The sequence below is a fragment of the Triticum urartu genome, chromosome 1, assembly GCF_003073215.2.
Source record: "Triticum urartu cultivar G1812 chromosome 1, Tu2.1, whole genome shotgun sequence".
Taxonomy (NCBI): Eukaryota; Viridiplantae; Streptophyta; class Magnoliopsida; order Poales; family Poaceae; genus Triticum; species Triticum urartu.
In genome coordinates, this window is record NC_053022.1 from 488,586,633 (window position 1) to 488,596,513 (window position 9,881).

General features: G+C 46.3%; 1 protein-coding gene across 1 annotated transcript; it reads right to left on the bottom strand.

Annotated features, from left to right (window-relative positions):
* Window positions 1-633: 633 nt before the first annotated feature.
* Window positions 634-3,945, bottom strand: LOC125521376. Its single transcript, XM_048686438.1, has one exon. The coding sequence runs from the start codon at window positions 2,846-2,848 to the stop codon at window positions 2,012-2,014; it is 837 nt and encodes a 278-aa protein (XP_048542395.1). The 5' UTR covers window positions 2,849-3,945; the 3' UTR covers window positions 634-2,011.
* Between the last annotated feature and the right edge of the window lie 5,936 nt (window positions 3,946-9,881).

Sequence of the window (9,881 nt, forward strand, 5' to 3'; positions counted from 1 at the left end):
GTTTCCGTTTTCCTTCCGTTTCAGTTTCCTGCAGTAGCTCCTATGCTTTGATCTTGAAACTCAAGAGTGTCCGTTCCTATCGGTTCAGTTGGTGTTAGCCATGTTTTGAGTCGATACATGATAGAATACCACATGTACTATGTAACTACTAGTGGTAGCTAGGATTGGACTATGGTTCTATGAAAGGTGATTATAGGGTAGCTGTTGGAATTCAAGTTTGAACAATGCATAGAAGGAGAAAATTTCAAACATACTCTTTTGATCTGCAGAATTAAGGTACAAACGTATCTTTGCATATAAGACATTCTGGAGGAAAGTAAATCTATGACTGGTTTTATCAGGCCGAGATGAGGCATAACCTAATTAACATGCTAGAAATTTGTCCGGGTGTGAGTCTGAGTCGGAAGATGGTAACAACTAGGCAAAATTGGTTCTACTGAGCTCACTTTGTCTTGTCCATTAGATCCACTTCCTTTTCCTTTATTTCCAGAACCTTTATATTGATCAGATTGAGTAGGAGTACATGATCTTAGCCCTTTTATGTTGGCTAGCCACATGTGTAGAGACCAAAGAACAATACCTGAAAAAACTTTTAAAAATATTATTTGTTTAAAGCTCTTGTGACCCAACCCAATAGACTGATCTAGCCAAGGACAAACACAAAACAACTTCATCATTTGTGTAAGGATCTCATGGGCTCTTACCCAAGCTCATAACCAAAGAATTCGTAGCTACTGACCCAACAAAGATCCGATGACTTCAAGTCACTAGCTGTACCGCATGTACCCAAGTGTCTATAAGGAGCGATCCTCCCTGTTCCTCATCTTACTTCTATGTATTGGTATTGTTCATTCCTTTTTGTCTCTGCATAGTAGCGATTTGAATCTGATAAGCGTAGGCATAAGAGGCACCAGGAACGGATGGATAACTGGCATGTGTGCATGACCTATAGAATTCACACATCCAGGATGCCTCGGCACATCACCTTTTTTCCCTACACTGGCCGATGTGTCATCCTTCTTCAGTCATTCTGTACACCATGCCCTCATGTCAACTTGTGGAACTGAGGCTGGTTTGCGCAGAGAAGATGATTGGCGTGCCTGGCCCTTGGTTCAGCAGGGGCGTCACAGACTGCTACGGAATGGTACACGACGGCGACGATTCATGCACCGAATGAGGGCGTCTAATAACAGCGCACAAAACCTCCTGCATCTATCTACTGTATAACTAATAGCGCAGCGTCTTCTTCCACGCCGGAGTCCTTCCCACGGCAAGGGATCCGCGGCAAGCAGCTTCATCCCGCGCCGGTGCCGCCGCTCCGCCACAGCCCACAGATTATGGTTTCCTCGGCGCTGCAATACATGCCTGCTTGGCTAAGCTAGCAAGCGAGGCAACACGTTAGCAACGCGACACCCAAACTTTCACCCGGCCAGTAACATAAACCTCAACTGGTCACCTATGATTGATCAAAAAGAGATCTGATAAGGAGCTGCGATTGATCATGGTATGGTAGTTGCTATCCTACAAGGATGCAGCTTGCACAACAAGCGTGTTCGAATTAACCAAGGAATTTCTCAGTGTTGCGTCTTTGCTAGGTGTGAGAGGCTTACAATGTGGAGCAACAAGAACTGCCAGGTGCTAAGCAATGAAGGGATAGACTGACGTTAATCAACAGAAACAAAGACTAAACAAGAAAAACTGTGGGCAAAATTTGTCAGAAAACAGAGTCTAACAGGCTCGAAACTCTAACTGATCGGTGATTGCGCACACTGCAGACACTGGGTTTCCTTCAACTTCTCCTTTGGTGACAGTTTGTCACCGATCAGTGTCACCTTCCAGCAACCAGCTTGGAGGACGAAAACTGACCCAGCTTTCGGCACAACTGCAGGTTTCAAAGTGATCTTAGAAAGCAATGACATCAGGTCTACAGTAGTTAATGCCAGAATTCATGACTGCAAACAACATTTACCCAAGTAAACAAATCCATTCAGTGCAGGACTACACAATACTGTTAATTGCTCAACGATGCAGGCAACACAGCCCAAGTCACCTTAACTAAAATTGAGGCAGTCTCGAGATTTAGCTGATGGCTGGTGTGTCCATTTAACTTAGCTTTGAAGGAACAATTGCGTTCAATATTATTGTTACAGCCTTCGTGATCAACCTTGAACTTCAAATTCATCAGCGTATCCCATGTGACAGCAATCACAAAGCTTTCTAAGCCACAGGACTCACTAATATTTCCACTGAAGAGCTGGAATTCTTTATTCATCTCCAGAAGAGCAATCGTAGAACTGAGAGATAAATCAAAGCCAGTCTGCACTTTTGATATGATAACTTGTACTGTGGCCTCAACTGAACTATGAACAAGTGCAAAAGACGTATCAACTGCACCACAATTTCCACCAATGCGAACCTCGTGCGGTCTCCACGACATGCGTAAACCGTCAAATTCTGAGATTCCATCAATCAGCTGTAAATCATCCTCTTCATTCTCCCCATTCTTGATCCTCATGTCAAACTCAAGTAGCACATCAAATATCAACAGGATGGCTCTCTTAGGGCCGTTCATTTCAATTAGAGAACCCTGCTGCACGATGATGGGATCATCCCTGCTACGATTGAAAACATAATTGAGTCTTAGATCAACTTCATCACGTGCTGCTATATATCCATATAACTGTATTGAGCCACTGTTGATAGGAGCTTTAGCTAACTTCATTGAAAAGATCTGCATCATGTTACGCGGTATATCGTATGCACGCGCTGGCTCCAACCGAGTCTCTGTACGGTCAGCGATATCAAAAAAGTAATTATGTTCCCAATAAGCCGCTCTCTTGTATATCATCACGGTGGCTGCTCCCTGAAATTATCGGCATGTAACATGTATCTTCAGTTAAACTAGTGTTTAACGTCTGGACACTGTCCTCTGCTGCATTATTAGTCTTCGTCTCATTCACGCCATGTATGGAGAACTGGCGCAGCCAATTCAGTGTACTCTTCTCAAGGAAAAGACGATCAAGATGTTGATTTCGTGGAGCATCTCCTCGCGCAAGTGCTGGAAACCAGCAGCGAGGCAGAGCAGAGGCAACCCTGCTGACGCTTCGAGTAATCGAGCGCGAGAGGATTTGCATCTCCACCGCCTCCAATCTCCCCTCTTATGCCTATACTTATCAAATTCAAATCGCTACTATGCAGAGACAAAATAATGCGCATACCCCTCCTCCGCCGCAAAATAGCCACCGCGCAGTCTCCAAAATCAGCTTTTGAGAAACTTCCCCCAAAATCAGTTCCCTGCAGAATCACCCAAAATCAGCTGTCGAGCTCTTTTCTAAGATTGTGGTCTGAGATTTATGGGATGAGTTGTGTGCTAAAATGTCTGTAATGTCCCTGAACTAAAACTGTGTGTTGAATTGCTAAAACTAAAACTGGGAGTAGTTGTTTTGGACAATTTATGTCGAATATGAGCATGAAAACGAGCATACATCCATTCAGCCATCAAGCAAATCATCTACTCCTACCAAACAAACAAACATCCATCCATTTTTCCATGTACACTAGGAACAGAGACGAACAAGAAGGAATAGAGCTGCACCCAGAACAGAACAGAGAAGACAGAGAGGAGATGAGAGCTCAGCCTAGGCGACGGCCCGAGCAAACTCCGGCGAGGCGGCGTCGGGTGTCGAGGCCAACGGCCGGGGCGGAGCAGCGGCTGAGGGCCTCGAGGCGAGCAGGCGGGGCGAAGGAGTGGCCGGGGCGGAGCAACGGCTGCGGGCCTCGAAGCGAGCGGGCGGGGGAGAGCAGCGGGCTTCCGGCGAGCGGGAGGGGCGGGCTGTCGGGCGGCGGCGGCCCTGTAACCCTATCGCGAGCGCGAGTGGGGAGGTTGGGGATCGAGCGAAGGAGAGGGACGAGTCGTGCGACTCGTTTTTCTGGGCGCGGCCGGGCCGGCCACCGCCCACCAGTGGCAGTTCTCTGGTAATTTGCCTCTCAAATAGGGGTACCACCTTAAGTCGAAACGTTTCGAGCTTTTGATTTGAATCGCCACAAGCGAGGTCTCGAGACGATTTTCGATTGCACTACTGATTCTGGCGATTTTCAAATGATTTTGGATAATCAGATCCGGTTCTTTTGAGCTTTTGATTTTTCAGACCCAGATTGTTCAGAATCGAGTGAAAAGAACTGGGCCGCACCAGGAACGGCTGGATAACTGGCATGTGCACATGACCTGTAGAATTCACACATCTAGCATGCCTCGCCACATCGTCTATTTACCCTACACTGGCGGCTGGTTTGGGAAAATTTCAGGTGATACCGAAACTTTGGTGATGCCATGATACGAACTTCTCGGCCGTTGGATCTTAGATTTGACGGGCATCTAAAGAGCTATTGTATCTGCGTATAATTTTAAGATTCATCAATGGCTTTTCTGCAAAATGTTCAATAGCTTACCCCTAGTTCAGCAGGGGTAGCACAGACTGTTGCACGACAGTCAGCGATTTACATACCGCATGAATGCGCTTAATAACAGCACCAAGAACCTCTTGCGTCTATCTACTGTATAACTAAGGCCCTGTTCGGCACTCCCCCAGCTCCACATAATACAAGGATTTGCGGAGTACCTTTTTGCCCACTTCATGATTTTTAACTAGGGCTCCGGTCACTCCGGGAGCGAAGTCGTGGAGTGAAGAGCCTCCGAACACAGCCTACAAATAGCGCAGCGTCTTCTTCCACGCCGGAGTCCTTCCCACGGCAAGGGATCCGTCGTGAGCAGCTTCATCCCGCGCCAGTGCCGCCGCTCCAGCCACAGCTCACAGGTTATGGTTTCCTCAGCGCTGCAATAAGACACGCCTGCTTGACTGGGTTAACGAGCGAGGCAACACATTGGCAACACCCAAACTTTCACCCGACTCGTAACGCAAACCTCAACCGGTCACCTGTAATTGATCATTTTTTCCGATAAAGACTTGTGATTGATCATGGTATGGTAGTTGCTATCCTACTAGGATGCAGCTTGCACAAGAAGCGTGTTCGAATTTACTAAGGGCGTGTTTGGTTGCCCGCATCGAGCCCAACCAGACCCGCGCAGGAAGGGAGAGGCCTGTTTGGTTGCCCGGTTTTCCTGTTGGGCCTGCATCGCACGCTCCTCAAAGCAGCCCAGAGTCTGGCTCGCTGGAAACGCTCGGATCGGCAGTTTGAGTGCGGCGCGAGGTCGCATGAGCGGGAGCGAGGCGAGGGCGAGGGGGGATGGCGGGAGATGGAAATCTGGCGCGCTGTCCCGGCGCCAAATTGGCCTCACCCCCCTTTCACTCACTCACCCATAGCCACTACCCCCCTTTCTTCCCTACTGCCTCACCACCGGCGGCGGCTGCGATTTCAGATCTGAGCTATAGGCGGCGGTGGTGGAAGAGGCGACGGCGTTTGCGGGGGATCTGGTGCTGCCCTTGTTGTTGGCCACTGTCTGGTCGACCTAGTCTGTGCCATGGCTCCCCCTACGTTGTCCTTGTCTCCGATGCCAGTAAGCAGCACCCCCTCCCCCCCCTTGTTAGCTCAGTGGTTAGGCCATTAAGCTAGGTGTAGGATCGATTTCCCACTGAACGAATCGTCGATGTCGACTAGGTTATGGACGCACGGATGAGGCTGATAATCCAGGCAGCAGCACTGATTAGTGTGATTCAGGCATGGGTCATGTTCATGCACCAGAGAGCTGTTCGTCGTGCTGGGAGACCTTTGGTCCACTATGGTCCATTGTTTCCCCGGGAACAGGAGAGGATCCAAAATCTGAACTACATCTACAACTGCAATGACGTCGAGGCTCTGTGGATGCTTAGAATGAAAAGAGCACCATTTGCCAGGCTTGTCGAGACCTTCAGGAGCAGGGGGCTGTTACAAGATAGCATCAACACCAGTGTCGAAGAGCAAGTGGCCAATGTTCCTCCATGTTGTTGGCCATAACCAGAGGTTTAGGGTCATTCACAACACGTTTAGGAGATCAATGGAAACCATCTCTAGGTACTTCAAGCAGGTGCTTTATGCTATTGGGGAGCTTAGAGGAGAGATGATCAGGAGACCATCTGGCCAGACTCCACCCAAGATTCGCGGAAGCCCAAGATGGTATCCATACTTCAAGGTGAGCATTGACAATATAGACTTTTCATGGCTTGATATGCTTGTATTGTTCAAGTTGAGCACTAACACAGGCTTGTGATGCCATTTTCAGGATTGCATTGGGGCAATAGATGGTACTCATGTCACTGCCAGAGTTCCTAGGTCACAGTCAGCAGCATACAGGGGGAGGAAGCACTACACAAGCCAGAATGTGCTTGCTGCTGTTGACTTTGATCTGAAGTTCACATATGTGCTGGCTGGCTGGGAGGGGTCGGCGCATGATGCTAACATTCTCACTGACAGCATGAGTCGACCTAATGGGATAAACATCCCCGACGGCAAGTTCTACCTTGGAGATGCTGGCTATGCATCTCGACCGGGTATTCTTCCACCCTTCAGGAAAACAAGGTACCATCTCAACGAGTTCTCTGGTAGGAACTATCCTAGGACTGCACATGAGCTATTTAATCTCAGACACTCCAGCCTTAGATTAACTGTTGAGAGGGCATTTGGAGCTCTGAAGAATAGGTTTAAGATCCTAGATCAGAAGCCATTCCACCCATACTCCACTCAGGTTAAGCTAGTTCTTACTTGTTGCATTCTGCATAACTGGATCCTCTAGTGGGGCTTTGATGAACACATGCCTGAGGAGGAAGATGTCGAGCCTGACGATGTTGTTAGCTCCGGCCATGGTGTGGAGGCATTTGACAATGACACTTGAAAGAACAAAAGGTTGGAGTGGGAAGAGGCGATGTGGTTTAACAGAGGTCGGTGCAGGATTTGAAGATGGAAGAAGAACAAGAAGCAGCAACAGCAGTAGCAGAAGCAGCAGCTGAAGCAGAAGCAGAAGAAGAGGAGAGGAAGAGGAAGATCTGGTAGCACCGATGAACTAGCGGGAGCGACTAGAATAGAAGAACAGCTTGTGATGCAAAAATAGAAAAAACGCATCTGGGCCATCGGATTGGAGATTCATGGCCCAGATTCTGAGGAAGCGATCTGCGCGCACAATTTGCAAAAAGCTCCCCCGCTGTAAGTAATTTGTTCCATATGTCCTCGTCGTTGAAACCCAGCCCATACGCAGTTGCAGCGACCTAACCCCCTTCCCTGACCCCCAAGCGCGGCGGCGGCGGCCAGATCCCTCAACCAAGTTAGCCAAGTACGCGGGGCGGAGGTGATGTTCCACCTTTCTGATGGCTCTTGCCAGTTGTGTCGCCGGCGGCTCTGTTTGAGGCCGAGCAGATCTGATCTCGTGGAGTATTAAGATCCACGTCGCAGTATGCTCATCGTTGCCTCCCAATCTCAGGCTCCGGCAGCGGCTGGTTAGTCGTTTCCTGTCAATCTCAGTACCTAGGATCATCTCGCATCCTCCTCCACCTCATCGGCTGCAAGCCGGAGGTGGGCTCCTCGGCTCCTTCCCAACCGGCCTGTGTGACATGGTGCAAACATACAAGGCGTCACCACGGTGATTAATTCTTCTGGTAAACAAACAAATTGAGATGGGAGTATTAGCTAGTACATTTGTCCTTCATGGTTCCATCTCAATTTTATTAGCTAGTTGATTTATGCTGTATCTCTACATTATTTTCTTGTACTTGTTCATGTCATACTTGCTTACATGTGAATGATGCATTTTGGTAACTTTGGCCAATCAGGTCCAGTAACCTGGTGAATGATGTAGCACAGTCCAATTTGGCATTGTATTGGTTACAAAAAAGAATTACATTGTATAGCATCTGGCGGCCTTGGCTTTTGCTGGAGTGTGGATTTTTAGCACCAACCGGAGCTCGTTCAGATGTGTATCTGAGCTCTGGGGAATTTAGTTGACACGTTCGGTCTTATATGCATAGTTTTTTTGTTCGTTTTTGAAATAACCCGGAGTTACTTATTATGTTCAAGGTGGGTGAAAACCTAAAAGAGTGAAGTGGTTTTATCCACAACAAAACTCTATTCTGCTCAAGATCACATCAGTTGTGAAGTTCACCAGTTAGTATTTGACATCAAGGTTTTTGCAAAGTTATTGTATATATATTTAATGGTATAGATCAAATTTACACTAATAGCTCAGTTCTTGAGCTTGCACTCACACACAGGCATCCAGAAGATAGCTAGTTACAACCAACACAGTAGAAGAGACTTTTATAAAGACAGCTATTTCATTTTATAGTCGTAGAGCAGAGACACTCGTAGACCACAGGCTGCAGGAATCTCGTCCATCAGCACATTGCTTGGTCTAGGATCCATCGCTCGGCCGCGAATGCATCTAGACGACCTTGTGGCGACTGGCCATGGAGGCGGCAGGCGCACGCACTGCCACCGGCAAGAGATCTTGCAATTTGATTGAAGTCTCTGCTATCACTAAAGCAAGTATGCATGTTCGTGATTTAGGATTAATTCTTCTTCCATGACATGGGCCTCTCTCTCATCTTGTTCACTTATATTTCCCACGGTGTTGTAGTTTCCTTGTTATAACAATTTATAATATAGTGCATGCCATCACTAATTTGCATCCGCATGATAGTCATAAAAATCCCTTTCTTGTTTGCCGTTGCTACTTATGCTTTTAGATAGTCGTTGAAACCTGTAATTTGCTGTTCAAGCATTCATTCTGTGTGGTTACCCGATCATTTTTTTTTCAAGCCAAGTGTGTTTGCAAATAATGTTGCAAGATATTTCTCATATAACACGACCTAGTGGAGTACCCAAACAAACACTATTGAGCTCTTTTCAGTAAAAAAAGTACTATAGTGATGATGTTATGGTAAGTGTAGAAATGACTATTTTGCAGCGTATAGACTTGTTTATGCTTCCACAATGTCAAGAATAGACATGTTACGTGTTTATTATTATACTTGGTACATGGTTCACTTGTTTGTATTAGGGAGTGGCTCTGCTAATATTGTTCTTGTCGAACTCATGACCAGTTTTTGAGTGATTAAAATGTCCAGCAGCTTTGAGGGTTCAACACATGATTTTATCATAAGATATGCTCTTTTCTTATTTGTACATACGATAAGCTATTTGAAAATGGCAAGTTTTATAAAGGATGGATTTCTATTAGGACAATTATGTAAATAATTGTATTGCTTAATTCCGCCGGTTGTTACGAATCTCTAGAATGCACTAGAGTTATTTTCCTGTACAAGATAAATAATATTTGTATAATTTGTTCATTATTGCTAAGTTAGGATTATCCACAAAATAGTTGGCTTATCTGCCATTTCCAACATAGAAACATACTTTAGGTTGCCTTTTGCGATTAATGTCATATCTTCTCTATTTATCCTTCCTTGTAGTGTGTGTAGCACACAGTCAGATGGTGGTTGTTTATGTATATTTATTTGAACAGCTCATGATTCATTTTTTAAGTATGAATGTATGGCACATACATGGACTTGCGCTAACTGAATCATATTTGCTACGTCTGAACTCTCCCAGGACAACAAGCTCGACGAACAAGAAGCACTGCATCTGGAGGCAACTGTTGTGTGCTGTCAAGATAGCAACGTTCATGCAGTTCTTAATGGCAATGCTTGTTGAGCGATGATTATTATAGTCCTTTAGACTTACCCTTGCCCGTCATGTACCAAAGTTGATGCAGTTTTCGCTTGATCCTGTGATATGAGTGTCTTCTGTGTTATGCCCGGGATGTTACAGTTTGACATGTACTAAAAAATGCGGCGCTGATAGTCCAGTTTGACATGCACTCAAGTATTTGTTTTTGGAATGGTTCATTTTAACATTTATGCTATTTCTTGTGCCTGGTATGGTCCAGCTTA

Bases quoted from the DNA above. Each gene is read 5' to 3' on its own strand.
- LOC125521376 (XM_048686438.1), bottom strand. From the start codon at position 2,848: ATGATATACAAGAGAGCGGCTTATTGGGAACATAATTACTTTTTTGAT.